The following is a 26674-nucleotide window of genomic DNA, read 5'->3' on the forward strand; positions in this document are numbered from 1 at the left end:
TGTTTTATCAAACGAACTAAAGAGCGAAATATTAGCGATATCGCTCTTCAGAACTAGTTCGTTTGCGAACTACACAAGTCTGACGGAGAGTGTTTGATTTGCCTCAGACAATGGCCAACGTAAACAATCGCTGGGAGCCAGACCAACTCAAATATTTGGTAGAGGACTAGTTCGCAATACTCGTAGCGTTATGAATTTCGTGCCTATTCTTTCGTACACGTGTAAGGAGGGTTGTTTTTCGCATTTATAAATCTGTATTCGGCCGTACGTTTATTACATTCGGAGGGCATATTGAAAATATCAATTTTGCGAGGGCGTAGCGCTTTTAAATTTATTTCGAGGCAAGTGCTGGTGTAAAAATGAGAAAGGGCATATTAAGGTGGTTCGGGCATGTGGAAAGAATGTCGGATATAAAAATAAGACAATAGGTACATAGTACACAACTGGAAGAGCCTAATTCATTAGTAGATCATACATTTCAAAGAAATCTAACGTTTACTTACTATTTTCCTATAACAGGAATGGCAAGTGATGCACTTACCTGATGATAAGTGGTAACTATCGCTTATATATCATCACGTTATCGTGTGACGCCCGGGATACAACTCATATTGTAATTCCAGAGTGCTAAGCTGTCATGTTTGCTTTTCAATTTCACTGCATAATCTGTAGATTATGCAGTATGCATAGATCTTACAATATAATTAGTCTACCACTGGGATGTCCAGACTTAATATTTATTTACTTAATTGTATATTATATTTATTTACTTTACATGTAAATAAGAAAAAGGGAAAAATTATATAAAACAAAAAAAAGTGTACATACAAACAAACACCAATACTTCATCAGTGTAATAATGCAACTCATAAAAGAAAGAACATCGCAAATCAAATCACTCGTCTTATAAATATTATTTTAGTATATATTATAAATGCGAAAATTTGTGAGTATGCATGGATGTTAGTTACTCTATCTATAATTTAAAGGGATATGTAAATTGGGCGGTATATAAAATGATAAGTGTGATGCAGACGAAGTTGCGCGCACATATATAATAATATAAATAAATCTAAAAATAACACATATATGTAAATAACATTCAAACTAGTAACATACACGAGCGTAACCCGAAAGCGCAAAAGCAAAGAAAAAAAAAAAAAAGTTATATTTCAGGTTTTACATAAAGTCAAAGTCAACTCATGGAAGTCAAAGTATCCTGCTCTTTTGGACTTTATTCAAATATCGAATACCTGCCCCCAAGCCCTGCAAAGTCCAGCGACCAGCTATGGCCCAGTTAGAAATCCCTTAATAAACTGCGAATCCAGATTGGTCGCTACAGGTACAACGGTAAAATGGGGAATTGCGTCAAGGGAGGCTTGCAACTTGCGAAGCACCATCCCAGACTATGACGCACCTATTGCCTGTCCTTTGTGCCCATCATGCTGTACAAAGGAAGATCTATTGATAGGAAGAATCGATCCAATGCGCAAAAGTCGCCGCAACACTCTGAGGTAAATATATTTAGTTGCCATTGAAACTAAAGAAGATTTCAGGACTTCAGGATAAGAGATGGGACTTGACCTGATGTATTGTACATTAAACACTTAAATGCCTCGTACCATTAACATCTTCTAATGTGAAGTGGTGATCAGTCTATTCTTTCGCCATAGAGTTCATTAAAATAAAAATTCATTTAAATATTTAATCTCAACCAATCGCACCCTTTTAAAATATTATCAAAGTATACAAAACTGAAATGGAATAAATGAATATGTAATTTATTGGCAATATAAAAATACAATAAAAAAATTGAATATTGATGTTGGCAACGAAACTTCCATTTCCTTTGGCAAATAAAGAAACCAAAGCAAGCACTAAAATATATTCGTAGTGATTATTTACTCAGTCATAGCGAGAGAAAATATGTATATAAGAAAAGTACCAACTGTTTACTGTATCAAATCGAACTCTAAATTAATTAAAACGATAATTATGGAGACTAATAGAGGTTACTTTCTAATACAATATAGGTTCAATTAAATAGGAAGTTAAGTGAGAAACATTAGTATTTATAAATCTACATTAAATTTAATCTATATAGTGTACGTAGAGGTAAAATAAAAAAAAATTCATCTATTATTATCTATTTCAAACTTTAGTAGTGTGCTATATATTATTTTCTTAAGTTCAATTTTTAAATATTTGAAACAGAGCCAAGTATCCATCCTATACAGCCATTTAGCATGTATCATAAAAATCTATTTCTTTTCTATCTGGCGAAGTATAGAGTTAAATTCGTAACAAAACTAGCATGTGCGCATAGTGTTGCGTAACAAGCCGGTAATGGACTTGATTGCAGAAATCCTATCGATCATGTTACATCCGAACGTAGAACAATAGTACTTGAAAACAATTTGCCTAGAACTTACTACTAATTAATACCAAGTTGCAAGCTGTACCGTCATCATTCCGTTATTCGAATTTCACTTGTATTAAATGCCTGGCAACATTTATAATTAATAGAAAATTAAAGTAAATATATTTATGACAATCTACCAGCCCCAGCTTCACTCGGATATACATATAAATCTTCCTATTGAATCACTGTATCTACTGCTAAAAAGAGCATTAAAATTCATTGAGTATTTTGAAAGATCTAAGCAAACCAGAGATATGTAATATAAAATGAAGCAACTACATTTTTTACCATCGTAACCAAGTAAGTATATTTAGCACAGATATGAAATACAGAGAAAGAAGGCCAAGAGAAAATACTAGTACAAAATAAATAGGTCATACTTAAAAAACATGGACACAATGCAGTAGTTGCTTTGTCGCGAATAAATTTCGATACGATATTCATGGACTTGGTCTCAAAACTTGTTTTCATGCATAATGACTTCTCTAGTGCATAGCGGCGTGACTGTGAACATGTGGACGGCATACTAACTTCTGCCCGCTACTTCATCCACCTAACAGTAATAATATAATAATAACTAGCTGTCCAACCAAACTATGTTTTGCCATATAAATTAAAATCGCTCTTAAAAAACTAGGGGTTGAAGCAGACGGGTGAAAATTTTCTATTCTATTCTATTCTACGGGTGGGCATTAAAAATACATACAACCCGTATGTACTGTATGTGACTTTCTTTTATACTATGTAATAATGTTTGTATAATTTGGCAAATATAATTTGATAAATTTAGCAGAGGAAGGCTGAAAAGGAGTTGGATGGACTGTGTGAAAGACATGGTACGAAAGGCAGTACATAACGACTGCGAACAAGGATAAATGAAAGAGAAGAACATATTACGCCGACCCCAAATAAATGAGATAAGGAAGAAGCAAATGGTGATGATATTTATTAACACCAAATTACAATACTTTTCATAAACAAATTTATTCTTATTAAATACGCAACATACATTCCAGAGAATTTACTACTAGTATGTAAACTAGACCAAGCTTGTATAGTTATTAGTTTCGTCCAATGACAAATAAGTAAAAGTTTTGTTACAATTGCGTGGGTACATTCAAATTTGAACTTTACATTTACATTTTTAGACATTAGTGGAAATAAAAAGTAATATCCATCACATTTAAAATTAGTACTGTTCGACTGTTCCTTAGCAGCAATAATGACCTATTGCATGACTGCAGTGAAGTAATGAAACCATTGAAAGTAAACTAAATAACATATATTTGCTGTTATTATGTAGTAGTTAAATACACACATCTTGACGCCACTGTAATAGTATTTTAAATAATACCTTAACTAAAAAAGCAAACAGTTTAGAGATACTTACCTATATCTTTACTGATATCATCATTACGAAATTGTTTTCCTACTTGACTGTCTGTTTATTACCTTTTGACTTGAAAATATACTCAGTCTATTTTTTATCTGAATAAAAAGAGACAATGTCGCGGGTCACTCCTAGTTCTGTTATATTTACTTTTCTATTTCTTATTTGAAATTCTTGTAAGTTAAACAGCTATGTTTATGTTTATATTCTAATCATATAAATAAATTACAAATCATTGTCAAAATTATATGGAGAACAATACGAGAGAAACCCCGTTCAATTGTTCAATCAACCCAGTACAGAAAGTACTGTAACAAAACAGAAATTTATAATGATCTATATACGCAATAACAGATAAAAAAAAACACAACAAGGGTTTTCCTTGAATGTCGATGAAAAATAATTTATATATAAAATATGTCGATAAAACTAAAACGCTCGCGTCACTATAACTCGAGGCCGCATATAGTCCCAGCACGCTTCGCTCGTGCCCTCTCATACAAATGACTTGATTATATTTTTCTCATATTCATTTCAGAGCTTGGCCGCTCTGATATAGTGCTGCTGGGGGGAAGGGGGATGTTAGTAATGTGGACTAATAACCGTATTGTTAGCAATTTACCATGTCAGATTGACCTCCACGTGGTTCCATTCGGAAACCATAGTGACAAATTCCTTTTGTTGCACCTTAGTTTCACGGCGGGGAATCGGATCAAACGGGTTCAAAATTACGATGATTCGAACTCCTAGTGGCGCCCTCAGACTAAAGTCCTATCCGTCAAGCGGGAGTTACCCTTCAGCCGCTCCATAAGTTCTTCCGCGGGTTTAGAGTGCCATCTGCACTTGCCCCACATTGTGCGGTGAAGCTGTAAAGGCCAACTGCGGCCAACGGCACTAGAGTAGTATTAAAAAAGTAGTAATAGTAAAAAAAACTTATTTTCATAAAAAAAAACTATGCATACGAAATAGTAGTTACTCTTTCTATTGTTATCTTTATAAGGTTGGTATTGTATTATTATTTTTAATTTTTTTTATTCCTGTAAGCTTATATTTTAGTATTCTAAAAATGTCAGCACTCAATGTGTATTGCAAAAATACGTTTTTATGTTCATGTATATATTTATATAACGACTGTTTGTTACCAAAATAAAGAGAAAAAAATAATGATGAGTTTACCACGATGGACTAACTGACCTGACCTCATCCGAACGTCTAATGGTGCCCGCCAGCGTAAATCGCAGGCGGGTTCACCGTCCATAAAATAGTGTTCTTTGGTAACAACATATTAGTTCTGTTGCAAATGTATAAGAGCTACTATGGACATATTAATCGATTTTATATAGGTATATGTATGTTTTTCTTACCCGCGCACTTCGTCTGCATCACTTACTTGATATTTATCATTATATTTCGCCCAATTTACATAATACATTTTTAAATTATAGTATATGTATTATTCTGATGTATAATCTATATAACTGTAAAGTTTCATCGAAATCCATCTAGTAGTATTTGCGTGAAAGAGTAGCAAACATCCATCAGGCATACTCACAAACTTTCGCGTTTATAATACCAGTAAGATTGCATTATTTATAGGTATAAGGTAAAAATTAATAAAATAATATAAGAGTAAAATTTTCAACACAAAACACACACTATATTCAATTACACATTGGTATCTACAATTACACATTGTAACGAAACCGTTGTAGCTCAGTAGTTTTAACCCCGATGGTCGTGAGTTCTAATACGACAACAAACATTTGCGGTCAGTATATATATTGCGGTCTAATTCTCCGATTCATGAGAACAATTAAATAAACCGGCGCCGCGACGATAGATTGATCTCATCGTTGAAAATAATTCACCTAACAGTCCACTGGTATATTAATGCACATATTTAATAATAATATAATATATTATTTGACGGCCTCGGTGGTGTATCGGTGTAGTACACCGCTTTACTTCCGATGGTCGCGTGTTCGATTCCTCGCACCGTATATTTATATTCATAAAGTATGATTATATGCAACGGTCTGGGTGGTTTCTATGTATATTATTTACAAAAAATCCATGTATTTGTATCGCTTGTATAGTACCCATAACACAAGCTCTGCTTACCTTGTGACTAGATGGCGTTGTGTGAATTATCCAGGGGTATTATTATTATACTACTACCAATTTATTAAACCCACTAAAATCAAACAGAGAAATTACTCTCAGCTTATTTTGTTTCAAAATTATTGTTCCCTATACAAAATAATAGCTCAACAAAGTTTCTATTTGACAGATCGTTCGAGATCTACTGAAATAATCATGCCAATAAATTTACCTAAAACATTGACCTACTTCCAAATGGACGGCGGATCCACGCTCGAAACAAAAGTATTCAAATAAAAGGGAAACAACAGGCAAATATACGAATAGAACAATAAGCGAACTCATCGATTGGACGATGGCAAATACCTACGTATTTATATTGTTATCCCAGGGCCGGAGTAACCATTAGCCAAAGTGAGCAACTGCCTAGGGCCCCAGCATCGGATTAGGTCAAAAAAAAATGAAACGTGGTTTATACGCAGTGAAAGTCATTGTAAACTTGTCTCGAATGTAAAATTAGTCTTGAATATGAAAAAAAAGGCGAAAATTTTCCAATTAAATTGTCAGTTGGAGAATTTTTATTCTCGGTAAAAAGAGAATAATGTTTTTTTTACATAAATATATAGAAAATAAAATGCATTGGAGGTGTTTTCAACATTTTTTTAAAGACGGGGGAGTTCAAAGAATCTTATTGCATTTTAATACCGGCACGTGTGAACCAGCCATTAATTAACAAGTATGCGAATGATTTAATAATTGTTTCTATATTCATATTAAAATTTATAGAAACATTGTTTCTAACCTTCAGCACAGAGAATTAAAACAATACTTTAATAAATATAAATATAGATACTATTGTTGTAATTATTAAATAATATAAATGGTATATTTACTATGATAAAAACATATGACATGATGGATAGAAACAATATGTATATAAATAGTGAAAAGCCTACAATCATGAACAAAAGTAAGTTTCCAATATAATAACTGTTCATTGATATTTATTACAGAAATACAGTAAAACTTTAATTAGAGACAACATTAGCAAAGGTAGATTGATCCATAAACGACATCTAATCCAATCAAACACGGTGACACAAGTAATAATATTACAGCAGGCAATATTTTTATTAATATTTTTTTTTATAAAAAATAAATGGCGCCTAATTATAGCTTAGAAGCTATAAGCTGAAAATAATGCGAACTCTAATCTAATCCATGCTATAAATGTTCATAAAATTTCTATTTAAAATAATGCAGAGTGACTTAAATTGTTTTCTTTTGTTTATAAATATAATAGATATCTATTTATATATCTACTTTTTATTACAACCGTGTCCATTTGGTAATAAATCAATGAATATAAAAGAAAGAAAAAAAAGAAAAAAGTAAAAATGAGTATGTACGTGGCACTAACTCCGGAACGCCATGACCGCTGTGAGCGGCGGAGATGCAGCCTGCGTGTCCGCACCAGTTCACATCCTATATACGATCCACCTGCAACAACAAACAAATTTTTATTAATAAATATAATATTCCCACGCGTATTGACAATTAATATTCCCACAGCTTATTCTATTCTCGCGGCTTATCCTATTGCTACGACTTATCCCATTCCTGCGACCTGTCTTGTCGCTACGACTCATAAGAATAATAAATTCCGGGAATAGTCCCGGGATTTATACTATTCCCACAACTCAGTCTATTCTCATTCTCGTAACTTATCCTATTCTCACGACTTCTCCCAACTTTTTCATTTTGTTTCTTTCGTGGCGAAAAAAAAATTAAACTACAACACTGTCACATACTATACTTTTAACTTACATACTTTTTACATAGTTACATTTATTTTGCAGCAGATAATACTGAAAAAATAAAAGTTTTTCCAAACTTGTGACTCTGATAGTGTCTATTTCGTTATAAATATGCCACATAATTATTATGGCAAACATAACTAATTTCTTTTGCAGCTGGGCGTGTAGTAATAGTAATTGCTATATTTTATCTCAAAAAATAATCTGTAAGAGATAAAATATGGGATGGAAGTTTGTAAAGACAAAGTCGCGAGAAACATCTAGTGTTATAGAGTTACACAGTCGATATAAAAAAAACTATAAAACTAACAATCCCATGGTTATAAAATAAAAATAAATCATTCCCAACGCAGTTATCCTACACGCGAAACCGCAACATATATATACATACAAGTATGTTAAGTACACTCTGCCCTCAATCTCGGCTAGCACTTAGCTGATTAGTTGCAGACCGGACAGAGCTTTGTATACAATACTCGTGTACTGTATCTATATACACTACATACTGGATTTGTTTGAACACGTTCTAACAAAGTAGGTGGATTTAAAAGATTTGAAAGTGAGTGTTTTTTACGGTAAGTGTAATGGGAAACAACCTATTTGGTAAGCCATCACTTATGATGATGATGAATGATGTGACGCCCGTAGTGTCTCATGTTCGCCTAAAATCGTATACTTCTATAATTTTAATACCATAATATCACTCTATACTTTACTGCTAGTTGAAATATGTGACACAAATTTACTCAGAATTCTTTGTGCATAATAGACAAAAAAAAAAAATTAATTATATTATTATAGTGCGTTGTAACTTATTCATAAATAAACCGTTTTTTAGATATATATACGTTTTTATATACTACGTAGGAGGCAAACAAACATACGAGCCATCTGATGGTGAACGGTTACCATAGCCTATGGTCGCCTGAAACACTAGGGGTGTCACGTGCGCGTTGCCGACACATTAGAAATCTTAATATACATCTTGAAAAACCCCATGCTGTAGTCTCTCGAGAAAAACTCGCCAGGTAGTTCATTCCACAATCTAATTGTATGCATCTTAAACAAATTTAACGTGAAGATACATTTTATATGCAATCTTTTATCTAAAAAGAAGCAGACGGAGTCGATGCAAATAACAAGTTTATTCCATGGTAATATATAAAATTGCATAAAAAACATGCCTGAATTCTTGAATAGCGGAAAAATAACGCTTACGCCCTCGGAGTCAGCGCAGCGTTTGAAATTTAGAAAAGGAAACGCGGCAAATGGGAACTTAGCTTGAAACTCACGTCGCAATATTCTGGACGTTTTAATTTTTGTTTCTTTTTTTTTAATTCCTTCAAAGACGACATTAACAGCGAATTACGTGGGAACTTATTTTTGCAAATTATAATAGAATTCATTACAATGTACATTATACAATATTGAAATTATTATAGGGATACTAGCTGTCCCGGCAAACGTTATTTTGCCTTAAAATAAAAAAAAAATTAGGGGTGGACTACCCCTAATATTTAGGGGGATGAAAAATAGATGTTGGCCGATTCTCAGACCTACTCAATACGCTCATAAAATTTCATGAGAATCGGTCAAGCCGTTTCGGAGGAGTATGGAAACGAACACTGTGACACGAGAATTTTATATACAAGATTTTTCTTTTTTCATTTTTCACATATTTATAGAGACACAAAAATCCATGAATAGAATAGAATAGAATAGAAAATCATTTATTCAAATAAACTTAATTTAAGCACTTTTGAATAGTCATAACAATTTGTTTTTTATCTACCACTCGTTCGGAAAGCTGTCTCATCACAAGAAGAACGAGCAAGAAACTTGTGTGTTGCTCTTTTAAATAATCCTTGTAAGTTTACATTTACAAGTCGAAACGTGTGAATACAAACTACCAACAAGCACTAATTTTTGGGTCAAACATAAATATGCAATAAGATTAAATCAGTCGTAGTGATAAGAGCAGACCAGTCCCTACAAGCAGCACTCGTTCACGAGTATGACGGATGAGCCAGCCATCACTGCGCTCGACCATATTTTAGGGAGCCCATTGACCCGGCCCACCACGCCGCCACATGTCTGGACATTTTAGTGAGCATGACTACTCATTCCACACGACCACGTCACAGCTATAAAAATTACTATATGGTAGTTACAGTATTCGCACTTTACATAAGGATGCATGCGGCAATCAATACAAAAGCCGCTACGCTATCATATATCAAGAAAGCAGTATGAAAATTAAAATTATAACGTTGTCCGCAAATAAACTTATTCTTGCTATATATTGCTATCATCTATAAATTCATCTATCTTATAATAGGCTTTTTTACATAACATTTGTTTAATATAAGATTTGAATTGCCTCTCTGTAAGATTTAGCGTAGACTCTGGCAGTTTATTATAGAATCTTACGCAATTACCATAAAATGAATTACTAACTTTGTGTAGACGGCATTTAGGTAAAATTAGCTTATTTTTATTGCGTAAGTTTCTACTTGTACAGTCTTTAAGTTTCTTGAAACTATCTAAGTTTTTCCTTGTATACATAATATTTTCATAAATGTACTGTGAGGCAACGGTGAGGATATTTGATTGTTTAAAGCATTGACGTAATGACTCTCTAGAACCCATACCATAAATAGAACGTATGGCTCTCTTTTGTAAAATAAATATAGTATTTATATCGGCAGCTTTACCCCATAGCAGTATGCCATATGACATAATGCTATGGAAATAACTAAAATATACAAGTTTAGCCGTCGCCACGTCTGTTAATTGCCTTATCCTTCTAATTGCATAAGCAGCAGAACTAAGTCTACTGGCTAATTTTGAAATATGGGGCCCCCATTGTAACTTCGAGTCCACTGTTATTCCTAAAAAAACTGTATCATTAACAAAATTTACTATTTCATCATTAAGCAATAGCTGCGTATTTACTTGTTTTACATTAGGCAGCGTGAATTTAATGCACTTAGTTTTGTTGGAGTTCAATAATAGATTATTACATGTGAACCAATTTAGTATAGCAGAGATAGCATAATTTACATCGTCTAATTGATTACATTGGCGACCAATTTTAAACACTAACGAAGTATCATCCGCAAATAACACTATATCTGCAACTTTCTCTACCATGTAGGGAAGGTCATTTATATAAATTAAAAAGAGAAACGGGCCTAATATTGAACCTTGAGGAACGCCCATTTTTATATTAGTTCCCTTAGACTTTACACCATCAATATCTACAGTTTGCACCCTATCCTCTAGATAAGTTTTCATTAGACTTAGGTCATTATCTCTAATACCATAATGTTTGAGCTTGTACAAAAGTGTTTCATGATCTACGCAATCAAACGCCTTCGACAAGTCACAAAAAACGCCGAGAGCATCCTGTGAGTTTTCCCATGATTCGAATATATGTGTAATAAGCGCTACGCCTGCATCAGTAGTAGACTTGCCGGCAGTGAAACCATATTGCTGACTGTGAAGCAGTCCGTTATCCCTGAAGTATTTTAACATTTGGTTAAACATAATCTTTTCAAATACTTTACTTAGAACTGGCAAAATAGAAATTGGTCTATAGTTGCCTAGTTCAAATCTATCTCCAGATTTAAAGAGTGGAATTAATTTGCTAAATTTCATTAATTGAGGAAACACGCCATTATCAACACATTTATTGAAAATAGTAGCTAGATAAGGAGCAACAATATCTATGAATGTACTAACTACTTTAACTGACATGTCCCAGAGATCTTCCGTATTTTTTAAATTTAACTGTTTGAATATTTTTATGACATGAAAAGGGCTGACATGTGAAAATTTAAATGTTAAAGAGCAAGGGCTGACATTAGCCTCCAGTAATGTTTTTGCTCGAATTGGAGATGAGTCTAGAGAAGATGTAATATCAATCGGAATATTAGCAAAAAAATCTTGAAAAATATGAACTATATCTTTTGTTGCTGTTATTAACTTATTGTCATAATTTAATGAGAATTGATTGCAGGCTTTTTCAGACCGTCCAGTTTCTTTGTTTATAATTCCCCAGATGGTCTTAATTTTGTCAGAGGACTGATTAATTTGTTTATTTATAAAATTAGATTTAGCTGCAATACAAACTTGTTTGAAAATTTTAGAGTAATTTCTCACATAAGTTGTAAATTTGTCATCAAATCTATATTTTTTTTGATCATATAAATCAAATAAAATGTTTCTACTTTTAATTATTCCTACTGTTGCCCATTCTGTAAATTTAGATTTAACACAATATTCTCTTTTCTTGAAAATATTCTGGTATTCTTTTGACAAAAGACTAATTAACTTGGTGTAAAGAATATCAGGATTATTAAGACTGACAGATTGTAACTCTAAGTCTAATTTATATTTAACCGTGCTTTTGTATTTATTAATATTGTAAGCATTTATTTGTCTTTTTGATCTTTTATTATTGGTATTTTTTTTAGTCTGATTACTAAACTTAACAACTTGACCACAGTGATCCGAAGGAAGTTTATTTATTATTAATTTTTCAATATACTCACAGTTACAAAAAACATTGTCAAGACAAGTAGCAGTCGTAGCGGTTACACGAGTGGGTTCCTGAAAGACATTACTCAAATTAAAAGACTGAAATAAACTAATAATTTTTGTACATGTGGGTGTATCACAAAGAATATCAACGTTAAAATCACCACACACAATGATTTTTTTACTGCTATTAAATACTTTTTTTAATATATCCTCCATCACCTCTTCAAATACATTATAATCACTATTAGGAGGCCTATAAACACATATAAGTATATAATTATCTAGTTCTATACATGAGATTTCTGTACAACACTCAATAGAAAGTCTAACAATGTCAGCACGTTCCTTTACTTTAATATTATTTCTTGCAATTATCATAGACCCACCTCTGTTAACTGACTTTCTATTGAAGCAGCTGACAACATTATAATTATTTAAACTGAACATCATATTGCTTTCTTTAAGCCAATGTTCAGTGAAACAGATAATGTCAATATTGTATTTTTCCAAAATTAATTGTATAATTATTTCACTGCCGGGAAAACTTTGTATGTTCTGATGAACAATTACCAATTCTAATTGCTTTCCCTTTGTCTTTGTTAGCAGTTTAAATCTGCAGTCAAATTACTTATATCACTATTTAAACAAAAATTAATAGAATCATTTGTTATGTCACAATTTTTATATTGAAGTTTACCATGTAAACTGTTCATGAAGTCAATATTATAAGCCACTAAAGTGGCTATTTTATTCTTAGAAGATTTAGAAAGATACATTGTATCTTTTGTCAAATAAAAATCACTAATAAAACTATTAGTGTCAAAAAATGTAAAAACGTCACTATGACGACATGTCAATGTATGTAATAAATTATTAAGGTAATGTACCTTATTGTTAATTTTTTTATGATAATGGCTACTTGTATAAGGAAGAGCGCACAATACAATCTTATATACATTCAATTGTAACAAATATTGAATACCTTTAATTATATCCTGTCTATTTAATTTAATAGTATTACCAAAAAATAACACAACTGTGGTCATTTTATTCATTTTAGTAGATTTAATTTTGTTAATAATTTGTGCAAATGATGCCCCTGGCATACAGTAATTTAATACATCACCCTTAAGATGATACTTCAATATAGACCCAAAATTACAGCCTATTCTGTCAGAAAACACCATTGTGCTACTTTTAGGAGTATAGTCACTGACACAAATCCCCTGAACTTCATTTATCTGCACAGTTGAAACTGAATTATTATTTGGCAAAGTTGAATGATCACATGTACAATGTTTAGTTAATGACTCAAAACGGTCAGCATTGTATTTACTGACATCAATCAAATCATCCATTGCTAAAATATGCTCCTGGATTTGTTTTTGTGAGATAGTATACTTGTTATTTAAATCATGAAGCGATGATTCTAAACTCTTTATTTTTGAAGTTAGGTAACTTGTATCCATGTCATATAACTTTTGGCTTTCCACTAGTTTATTATTATACTTATTAATATAATCATGCAATTTTAAATTGTTTAAACTAGTTTTTTTTAGCAACTGACCATTTTTGGAACGTTTATATAATATACTCCGAGTCTTAGTTATAAACTTTTTTAATTTTAAATATTTTTTTAATTTATTATGCCTCAACATACATATGTTATTATTATAGTTGCCCTGTGATGTGTCGCTAGTAAGGTCAATCACAACTGGCTGGCTGCATGGAACTGAAGTAGAAGGAGGCATACAGTCGACACTAATAAGCTCATCATATAAATTACTAATCTCATTACTTTGTTGAGATTCAAATTTTGTGTCAAGATCATTAATTTTAAGATATGCCTGCTTTAACTCAAGCTCCAACTCAGTGATACGCCTCAAGGCTTGCTCATGTGTATCACTACATTGGTGAAAGCTACTTAATAGTTCTTGAAGTTGATCCCGCTGCTCAACAACTTCCTGATGACTATTATAAAGTTCTGACAATTCAGATTTTAATTGTGTATTTTTATTTATAATTTTTAAAATCTCATCTTCACTCTCTTCTCTCTCCCTGATCAACTTGTCACTGAGATCTTTGGATGCCTGAAGTTCTTGTAGGGCCACTTTAAGCTTCATCTCTGTTTGCCGCGCAGTTGTGGAACGGGTAGATAATGACATTATTAAGAATATAAATAGTTACTAGGGAGAGTGAAGTGAGCTATTTCTAAAAGAAGCTAAGTATTACAACGAGAACAGCAGCTGAACCTTACTATACAGTTTAAGTGTTAAAATTGTGAATAAATTCTCCTAGGTATATTATATACAAGTTATATTTGATAAATTGATAATCTAAATAAACGTTTTAACTGAATAACGAAATAAATGTAGATAAATTGTGCTCTTTCCCTTTAAATTATAATAATACAAAGTATAAAAAGACTTACAATTAAATTAGTGGGTATTTTTTTCCTTCGACGTATGCAACAACCGATCTTCAATATAATTATTATTAATTTAACTTAATATGAATATTTTATGTAAAACTTGCAATGATTATGAGTTTCTTGGGATAAATCCAACAAACAATTGCAAAATAAGTTTGAATAAAACTTAGTTGTTCACGAACAGTTTGACAGATGGCCGGTACACTATTTGTAATGTCGATTTTTGCAAGTAATACACCACTAAACTGTACACAAACAACAATCGACACTAATTACACTATTAGATCACTAATAACAATATTGAAATTATAATATTTGTATGATAAACAATTAAAATTTATTTATTATTACGGCCAGCTGAAAATGACAATTGTCGTCGGTGTTGCCAGTCGAAGAAAAAAATGATGAGATTTTAAAAACTATATACTCATATATATAACAATAATAATCTTTGGTTCTAATTCGTCAATCCAAACTTGAATGAATATTTGTCTTCTTCTTTAAGATTTAATGACGACTAAATGTATTTATTTACCCCACAAAGTTACAGACAGTAGACAGTAGACAATAGGCCTATTCTTATTCTATTGGTATTAGATAGTCATATTTTAATTTTTGTAAACTATAATCAACTTAATTGCTGCTTTAACTAAAACCCAATTTTGAAAATACAACTTTAAAAAACAAGTTTAGAAAACAATTATCCATTTTTAATTTTGTAGTGCATAATTATATTTAACTGCTTTAAGTCGAATATTCTAAATTCGACCTTAAAACAAAACTTTATAGTCTATTATAAAAAAAATAATTTGAGTTAATTTATAGAATTATTAAGCGTGTAATATTTTATAAACACAGCGGATAAGTTCGAAATAACGCTCCGTGTAGTACACTAGCCCACTTGAGTGCAATTTGTCGGAGCAACGTCGCCGAGGGCCCTCCACCGTGAAACTAAACTGAACTTGTAGTTTTGCTGGAGAAGGAATCTACTTTTTTCCTGACTTATCAACTATTTGTTTCGAACAAGCTTTAGTAGTTGACGACGTATGAAATTATTTCAGACGCCAGTTTTCAACGATATACTTATAACAATCATAGACACAATATACTAACGATATTTTTTATTATGTTATTATTTAATGTAGTTTTTAATATTCTAATTATTTATATTCTAATGCTGTTGACTACAGCTGTCCTTTATAACTTCACTGAAGTAAACGACACTAAACAAACAGACAAACAAACTTTATTATTCAATTAAAGCTGATGTTTAGATATAATGATATATTCTTCGCTTCGTCTTGTAAACTTATGCGAAGTAAGGACGAGTCGCTAGTAATATTATAATGGAAGAAAAAAAAAAGGTACGATAATAATAGAATTACCAGTGTTTAATAACCCACAAAAGGAATCGCTAATAAATAGAAGTTAAAATGCATCTCGACGATAGAGCTATTAGACAAATAAAACTGCATCAAAACCGGTCCATTCGTCCAACAGACCGCCGTCTTTAGTGTCAGAGATTAAAAAATGGATGTGTAAGTATTTCATTTTTGTCAATATGTCAAATATCAATTTATCAATCATTCATTGCGTATAATCTGTATAAAAATAGAATTGATTAATAATAATTAAAACACAATCAATAATGATAACGGTAATTAAACATGCATTTAGTGATTGAACATACTTATATATTTGATATGGGTGGTCAGAAGAAACACTATAGGTATAGTATATTTAATACCATATGACAATGTTTCCTAACCTATTTAATGCCATGCTCCACATTAGCCTTCCTAAAATTCTTACGACCGGGAGGGTCATATATAATTTATAACATAAATAATAGGAAGAAATCACTAGAAAATTGTTTATGAAATATCTTCAAAACATAATTAAAAATAGAAATTCACATTCTGTATAATTTTAATAAACAGTCCATTTTCTAATTGCCCGCCTTAACAATCAAATATCCCAGTGGGGTATGGGCCCCACGTTGAGAAACACTGCCGTATGAAATACTTACTTACTTTTAAAATATTAATGGCTGCTTCACATTGTTTGAGATATGACCAATTTCAATTAAGTAATAAAGAACAATAAATAAGTATGACATATATACGAGTATACATTTCATGTTACAGGTCAGCAAAGGTGCGATTTTGTAGATATCTCTACTTTACAAAAGGAGGTGTTCTTTAAAATTTGATATAAATAAATAAAATAACCATGGACAATTAACACAGCGCCATCTAGTCCCACGGTAAGCAGATCTTGCGCTATGGATACTAGACTGTCTGATCTAAATATTTAGATATTTTTTTTTAATACAAACATAATATACATAGAAAAACCCAGACCGACAAACTATCATGCTCTTGAATACAAATGTTTGCACCGTTCGAGGAATCGAACCAGCGACCATCGGAAGTAAAGCGGTGTGCTAAACCTAGATGTATTACCTGCTTACACGTACGTATTTATCGTTAAGGAAAAGGCTAGTAAATTCTGTCCTATTCATTTATATAATCCAGTCCTGTATAATTGGTACATGTAATCGGTCGGTATCCGTACAAAGATGTCGAACCGACTAACCTAATTACTAGTCTCCTTGCATACCAATTTATTACATAACAACAAATAGACCCAACCAATTGGGTACCAAATTCATCATACATCGATTCTATAGTAAATATGAAACTTAGTATAGATAATAATATGTTATTAGCTCAAATGAATATATTCTGTGAAGTCCATAGTGCTTATGTACATAAATAGATGACAGTAATCACTTTCCATCACGCAGGCCATCATTCAAGTGTATAAAAGATAAAATAATGATATACAGATTAAAAAAAATGTTTAAACAAATTCATTCTCTGTTTTAATTTAATATCTGATCTATAGCACGTTTAATACACTGCTTTAACTCAAAAATAACAAATGAAAACTCTACTCCTAATATTTAATAAAGTTTTAAACATTTTTCAATGTTTTTTAGAAATGTATACAGTATATAAACGAAATATTTGCTATGAGATCTTAAATAATATTATCATGGTAAATATAAGACGTAACTTACGTAAAAAGTAAGTAATAAAGATAGAACTTTGACGTCTACGTTTAAAAAAAAAAACATTTTGTTATTTACATATTTTTGATATGTCAAATCTACTCTAATCACTGATCACTGCAATAGTTATTAATCATCTGGTAATTTTTTTGTGGACTCCCACGATACAGGTTTCCCTAGTGCGGGGTCGAATGTATAATCCACTTTATAATATTTGTATGTTTTAAAATATATCATATTTATGTTGTAAGCATGCGATACATCAAGCGCATTCCACACAATATTATAACTTTAGCTAGTTTACATAGTTATCTGCAGTAAGGAAATAAGATTACTTAAGTGTCCAATGTTAGATTTTATCTCAGCATTTAGCGTTAGAAAAGCCAGACATTGGATATGCGTAGAAAGAAAGGGCGGTACGTCCTTGATGGGGTGATGTATGAAAACAGCCCCGCCCTTGACCTTCCCAGGCCGAAGGTCACGAACTTGAGCCCGGCACAGGGTTTGTTACTTCTAGACGTGTATCTAGGACACATTATTTTGTTTGTATTACATTTATAATTATGTTTTCCGATGGAAGTTTATATACAAAATGAAAAGTAAGCTGAATAATATATGAACCGGCACCTGCTTGGAAAGTGTCTACACCCTTACTCAATCAATAAAGAACCCTTATCAATAAAGAAATAAAAGAAAACAAATAGGAAAAATAAATTACATAATATTCATTATGTGATGTCCAAATTGATGATTACAAATATATTATCACTTTATTCAACGCCATGATATTGTAAGAAAGAATAATGAGAAGAAAGTGCCAATACACAGGAAAAGGAGAATGTAAAATATAGTAATAAATTCCTATGAAATCTTTATAGGGATTGTAGATAAAGTTGTATACAAAGTAGTAGTTAGTCCTATTCCGCCAGACCTCGTTTCATAGTAACGTTAATGAGTTGATATCGGTCAATATTAACTATAGAACGTACTGTGAAAACTCATCACAGATGCATATTTTTTTATATCTAATTTAATTTTGTTCTATGTACCTATAATTTAGTTATTTTTATTTTATATTCAATACAGAGCAGATAAATAAATCAGATAAATGAACATATTTGATAGAATAATAATTTAGATTCTAATAGTACAATTGCAATAATTAACATATATAGACAATAATAGGAATTTTCAGTAATACTCCATTGCTAGCAATTTACTATTTCAGATCGACCTCCACATAGTCACTCCGAGAAAACATTATATTTAATTCCTTCTGAATTCGCCGCTATGGGCTATCCGTTTGACTTCAAGCCTATCCTATCATCATCCACTTGCTCCGTCATCTAATACCTTTAATCCTGGTAGATGTACCATTCCATTGTTCTCCATTAATACGGATATAAATATATCATTACTTGCTATACCACACCACTACTTCCACACTTCGTCCCTACAATTTCTACATCATTGTCATAATTTTATTCCGTACCTATTTTTCTCGGAAATAAATTTATTGTAGGTCAAAAGACACAGTCAGATTTCCCTGGGGAGGTGTGAGCTATCTCGCGTAGTCTTGCTTACAGAAATTACGAGGTAATTCTTTTGCTTTGTTGCTAATACCCTTAATAATAAAAAAAATTGAATACGCCCACGATCACTATTCCACATGGGGCAGTCAAAATGTGAAGTTTACAGTTTGATTACATTGCATTTGAAAACATGTGCCAATATATGTATCTATATGGTTTTAACAACAATTTATTGGAATATTAAATTGTGTTATAATATATATACATATATTATGTACCATCTGTATGTGTGTAGCTCAGGCAGGTGAACCATTCTATTATCTCCATTAAAAATATATAATAATAATGTCTCAGAACAAATCACAGAGCTCCATCTAGTCGCAAACTAAGCAGACCTAGCGTTACGGGTACCGGGCAAATATTAAATGATGATAAAAATACATAGATATATGTTTTTTTGTAAATACACACATAATATACATAGAAAACACCCAGATGGATAAGAACATTCATACTCATAAATACAAATATTTGTACCTTGCGGAATCGAACCGAAGTAAACCGCTAGACCATGGCATGCATACTTTGCCATTCTTATGTGTCTGTACCCAGTAAATTCACTGCCATATCTCTCCTTTTAAACCGGAATAGAGTATAGAATACTAGGCGATAGGTGCGGTAAAGTTGCGTACACAAACGACTTTGTACAAGTTTTCTTAAATATATTTATTTCTTATCTGTACATAAAATTGCCGCCAATATAGTACATTAGCGGCACATCAATCACGAATATTACGCACACACATAAACCGAATAATTGATGATACTCATTTGTCGCTTGAACACTACAGTGCCGGAATATATTTTCTTAGGGGCTCGGAAGAAAATATAATTTAGCATGTACTGGGGTCCCACTATATTATCATTATATTCCTCAATATTTCCCCACTATAGAATCAGTCGGCCCAGAATGTAAACAGTCGTAAATAAATGAACTATCTCGTTTGGAAAGTACACACTATATCCTGAGGAGATAAAAACCATAGCTCCTAAGAATATCCTTCAATTCTTGTGCCAGACCTAGGCATCGAAATAAAAAAAAAGCGAGCACAATACAATTATGCAGGTGGCAGTGCTACAGATCTCATTAGTACCGATTAATAAATAAAACCCCTTCTTAAAAAAATATAAAAAAATACTACAGTGTCGGATTACTTTTTCTTAGGGCCCCTAGGAAAATATAATTCGAGCCCTAAGCTCTCAAGCTCAGGGCCCCAGGGCTCCAGTACAAACTGAAAACTACCACTATATTATCTAACAGAATCGGAATGTAGAACATTTTTTGTAATACTTTTAGTAATTCTAGATATATTTTATTCATTACTGGTGGACCCGTGTGAATTTCCTGCGTTACAATTTTCAGTTTTGCAAGATTTTTCATTGTAGCTCCGTCAGTATCAGTCGTAGCATAGCCTTCCCCGTTAAACGGGCTATTCAATACATTTCGAAACATTCGAACTCAAACTTTAGCTTTTTATAATATTAGTATTGATTTTGATTATAAATGGCGCTTGGACCATTAGCGTGTTTGTCATTTCAAATACCTACATAAATAAAATAATTATCTATACATATACAAAAATACACAAACGTCTCTATGCCATATATGTAATAACAGTCAAAAATAAAACTTTCAAAGTACCATATCACAATTCAAACTCAATATATATACCGTTACAAGTACATCCAACAGCTTTGGTATTTCATTCACGTTTTAAAGTTTTCACACACGTAAACTTTACTTGAAATATACCTTAAACTTGTCTTTAAATGAAATGGAGAATATTTTTAATAGACACAATTTGAAATAAGCCTTATTTATATACTTTCATATACTTTTGAAATGCTTTCTTTGTTATTTTTTTATTTCAATTCAACGTTTTTCTTAGAGATTTTCATGATTTATGCAGTTATTAAGCGATTTGTTACGTAATAAATAAATTATAATTAACATACAGGAATAGTCGAACCATTAAATTATATCTTTATATGTATAGTTTTAATTATATTATTAATTGACCCTTAAGATATTAATATAATGCGCTTAATTTTGGTTACATGTGTAATATATTTATTGCATTACAAAGACCATTATTGATATCATTATATGCATCATCTTATAGTTTCTGGGCAATCGTTGACTGTTTAAGTAATTAACTTTACTCCTATTCGTTCCGTGTTCGCCTGGTTGCTCATACATTTGGATGAGTTTTGCACACAAAATATACCCTATGTAATTCTATACCTATTTATCAAACAGTGAAAGAAATTCGGTGCAGTGATTCTGAAATATACTTCCCTTATAACTTATAGCGCATGAAGTTATAAGCTCTTTCTCTCTTTATTAAATAAATTCGTCTCAGTATCCAACTTTCAGGCTGCAAAAGAAGAACTAAATAAATATTGGGATTCTAACAACTCTATTCGTTTGTCAAACACACCGCTAGGTTCCACTTACTATGTTGGATAAGCAAGTTAGTCCCGAAGGACTTGTCTACCTAGTTCGCGACATGACGACAGGCGAGAACGATTTTTTGCTCAAGTAACGTTGGTACAATAAAGTATACATTTATATGTAAGCTGGCTTGTGTAGTTCGCGAACTAACTGATTCACAGATCCTCTAATCTTTACGCTTCACAAAATGGTTTGCAGATCTAGTAAATAACTATAAAAATAAATACCGGTAAAAAAAATCGGGACAGAAGTGTATTTCGCAAAAAAGTAAGAATGTACAAGTGTACAATGTATTTATATGGCTCTCAAATGAGAGCTATATAAAAATAGCAGTAAAATACATTTGTGACTTAAAAAACAAGATTTTTATGAGCAACGTCACTTATATACTACATATATAGCGACGTTATAACTGTGGTAACTAATAGAGTGAAAATCTATGACTTCACATAGTTTGGAACGTCCTACCTGCGAACTATAATGTTCAATTTAGTTTAGTTCTTCTTTTTCGGTTCGCGGCTCTCTTGTTAACTTGTTCGTTTGCTCCTATACTCTCTCCTCGGTTGTAGGATGAGATTAGGCAGTGAAATTATAACTTAAGAGGCGTGCCATCTTAGTCTTCTGGAATAGCAATACATGTAAAGTAGTAAGTATTAGTAACAATACATACAAAGTAGTATTATGGGTGTCACATGATATCGGGATGTCCATAGTGCTGTTCATGTATAATATATATGCGACGGTTACCGTTTATCATCAGGTGATCCGTTTGTTTGACATCCAATTACATAAAAAAAATCCACCAAGTAAGATTTATTCAAAAGGAAATAGCGTCGAGATCACCCATCGTTTCCCCCGGCCAATGAAGTCAGGTACTGAAATAAAATGGGTCGCTGCTTCAATTTCCTACAGAAGCCCAACTACCTGCTCACTTATTAACTTTTCCAATAACTTTACAACCGTTTTCCAACTACGGGCCAGATGTTCTGCTAGTAACAAGAAAAACGTTTCGACTTTAACTCTCTTCGAATCAATTAACTGGAAGATTTAACTCGTTAAATTTGCATTTAAAATAGAAACACTATTTTACCTATATCCATAGTAACATTATAAATACGAAAGAATGTTTATCAGTCTGTTTGTTACCTTTCCATGGCTGTTTTTTTATATGAAGATAGATTGTGTCACGAGGCCGAATATAGCGTTTATCTCAAAACGAAGTAAATGATCTCGCGCGTAACATTTTTATTGTAAATGTTCCATCACAGGAGAATCAAGTAAAAATGTAAAAATATACACAAATTATGCCTTTGAGATCTAAGTCGGGGCAGTAAAGAATTATACCACAGCCCTCTCACTAACTAAAGTCCGAGATTCTGAGCCACCGTATCAGCCTACCTTACTGACAGATCGGCACAGTCTTCCCACTTTAGTGGTATTACCATAAGATATATCTATTTGATACCCTTTTGGTGGGCAAAATTTATTTTTTAGGCAATGGATTTTTAGTGATACTATTTGCCTTCAAAAAAATAAATAATATATCAATTCAATATACACAATATCTTAATATGTTTAAATTAAATATAAACATACCTATGTTTAAATGAAAATAATATTTTACTGGCTGTAATGTTTCATTAATATAGTTACCAAAAACTGTTTGTTTTGGTGGTTTAGTATGTCTAACAGATGGACTTTCTGTTTTATTCATACAGTTTCGAAAAACTGTTTAAATTTTGTGGATTTAATAGGTCAGGTCAACAAGTGGACATACTCAAACTTTGTTGGCAACACTGAATATCGCGTATAAGATATTCCGAGTATTACGCGGCAATACGAAAGTTTTTATAGGTGGACAAGATTAACATCTTATCAACACTCCCTTGCCGAGTGGCCGACGGTGTCGGTAAACGTAAAAGCAGTACGCATAAATATTTTATTTATGAGGGTATTAATGTTCAGTATTTTTTTTTTGCATAATAAATATTTTTCGAGTACGCACTCCTTAATATTATTGCTGAATGTCAAAGTATTGTAATTTCGCTAACTTCGCTAGCTTCGTTTAACTCTGACCGACATGAATTTAATCCATTTAAAAATGAGATAGTCTGTTATTAGTCTGTATGTTTGTACAGTGATGTTTTAGTTATTTCTGCATTGTTGGTGGTCACTTTATTCTCTCAAATTAATATTTAAAAATGAAACAATTTTCAAGCTTATTTCAGTTCTTCTCAGCTCAAAAGCACTCCAAAATGACGGTAAATTGTGACATATATATATAAAAGTGAATTTAATTGATCTTATAGAATCATTTTACAATAATAGTTCCCATTGTATTGATTGCATTCTAATTTCATTACGCTTCAAGGCGATTTTCTATTTGCTTAATAATAAAATGCTGTAGCTACTTTTATCTATGTGTACACAACACATTGATAAAAGTAGCTACAGCATTTTAATTTAAACTAATGTAATATTTATTTAAGGACTTAATTAGACATTATTATTTGTAAATTAGTCCAGTAGCTGTATATTATTATAGATCAACACTCAAAAACATTCACTTACTTATTTTTATACAACGAAAACAATTACAAATATCTAAAGTATAAATGGTCCCCAATTCCCAGTAACCGCGAAAAGCACGTGCAAAATTAACAGGGTCGCAGAAGGGCTCATAATTTTAATTAAATCAAGTTTTAATTAAAAGACGTTTTTAATTTCTGTTCTCTTAGGCTTCAGAGATCTGAACAATTCCTTGTACTCTCGCGAACGGAATTAAATTGCTCTTTTAAATAAAATTCGGTACCAATTACAATTAACATGTAGTTTTCAATTCCCGTTTCAATAGAAGAATATATTAATAATATAACTGACTAGAAAATTCAATTGTATGAAGCAACCAGGTGGACATTTTTTTGGATATAAGAGAAGGCAGCAGCAGATTAAATATTAAAATATATTAAAATGATAAATTTTACATGTTGACATTAGAAAAATTCCTGAGATATTTTTTAAAGTGACATATTCTATAAAAATGTACAAACAACTAATTCTACGATGGCTACCATTATACTTCCAACACTCACCCATAATGTGGGCATCTAACATTTACACCACACCAAGTTGTTCAGTAAATACCTCGTGTTTGACACAGCCCAGAGCTTTAGTCATAACATCAGCCACCATTACTGTAGGTATGTATAGAATCTGTACATTGAACCTGTCTATCATATCTCTAATATAATGGTACCTCACATCAATGTGTTTGCTTCTCTTGTAATGGACACAATTAACAGCCAGCTGCATGGCTGATTGATTGTCACAGTGCATCACAATCTTACAGGGCGACATTGACAAATTGAGCATTGAATTATTTTACAAGTTTTTATTTATTTGTTGCACAAAATATAGAAAAAAAGATATTCATACACTGATACAAAAGGTGGTTTTATCGCTACGCTATTTCTTCTGACCTTTGGGTGGATAGAGAAAGTAAAATAAGAAAAGTGTAGGTAGCCCACGTAATAAACTTATAATCGACATGTTGATATATTATAATACGCGCGTGTCCGCGTGGAATTTAACTTTATTCTTCTAAAATAAAAATAGTCTAAGTTACTCCTTATTACATCAGCTACCTGCCAAAAAAAGTCCCGTCAAAATAGGCCCAGCCATTTCAGAAATTAGCCAGAACAAACAGACAGACATTGGTCTATGTACCGTATTTATAGTAAAAAGCGGTTATTTTAATATTATTAACAGACACTCTAATTTTATTTATGTGTATAGATAAATACATAAATATACTTAATAGCGCACATATATTTAGAATAAAAGAAGGACAAAGAGAGCATTAGTAAAAAGGACAATAAGAAAAAGGGAAAGCAACTTTTAATAATTTTATTTCAGCTGTTAGAATAACTGATATCGTTTTAGGCTCTAGACTTCCAGAGTATTACCGCTAGCGACTTGATTGTGGCGTAATACCTTCACTATAACAATATAAAGCTGACCTAATGGCACCAATTCACGAATGTTCCTAAATTGTTAGATATAAACAGGCGGTCATTCTAAACCAGAATTAAATGTAGGTTTATGTACCTAAGCAAATAATTATATGCCTACTTAACATTATAAATCAATTACAATCGCCTTGAACTCTTAACATTTGACATGCACATAGATTGATATTTAGAAACTGAGGTGCAGAATACTTTTCGTGGAAGACTATCGATATACGATGTTAGGTAACTAGAAAAAAATTCGCGAAATAAAACTAGTACCTAAAATTTACTAATCTAAGTAATGTCTATTCAGAATATAATAAAGAATAGAAAATTCTTTATACAAATAAACTTAAATTTAAACACTTTTGTGTTCTAGTTATTTTTTTAATCTACCACTCATTCGCAAAGCTGATACGATCATAAGAAAAACGAGCCTTTTAAATAATTGTTGTAACTTTACATTTTTAAATTCAAACGTGTGAATACTAAACACCAACTGGCACCAATATTCATTAGAGTCAAAACATTAAATACACAATCAACTAGTTATATAACTAAATCAAATTAAATCAGTCGTTGTGACCAGACGATTCCAGGCCCTGATGTCGTTTTGGTCACAAGCTCCTTCACGAATATAACGGATAATAAAAGTGAAATATTAGTTGTATGAAAATCTTTAAAAAAAATGCAAAATTAAATACAAATAAAGGGCATAGAACATTTCTTCGCGACAAGTTCTATAACAGGCAAGACTTCATGTGTGTCACAATTCATTGTGATACAAGTGCGTTAAATATTGTATCAAAATTTCTTAGTTTACTTTCAACTACATA

At 31.8% G+C, this 26674-nt stretch overlaps 1 protein-coding gene across 2 annotated transcripts in view; it reads right to left on the reverse strand.

Annotated features, from left to right (window-relative positions):
• LOC131844265 (acetylcholinesterase-like) overlaps nt 1-26674 on the reverse strand; it is a 64429-nt gene that overhangs the window by 14685 nt on the left and 23070 nt on the right. The window contains exon 2 of one of the 2 annotated variants that reach the window (XM_059193101.1): nt 7333-7412. In XM_059193101.1, the coding sequence (XP_059049084.1) occupies nt 7333-7345 (13 nt within the window). In that variant the 5' untranslated portion in view covers nt 7346-7412. Of the gene's footprint in view, nt 1-7321; nt 7413-26674 lie in introns of both variants that reach the window. The other variant, XM_059193102.1, reaches the window with a different exon arrangement.

This window comes from Achroia grisella, unplaced genomic scaffold, assembly GCF_030625045.1.
Source record: "Achroia grisella isolate CSIRO2021 unplaced genomic scaffold, CSIRO_AGI_Agris_v1 utg402, whole genome shotgun sequence".
Classification (NCBI taxonomy): domain Eukaryota; kingdom Metazoa; phylum Arthropoda; class Insecta; order Lepidoptera; family Pyralidae; genus Achroia; species Achroia grisella.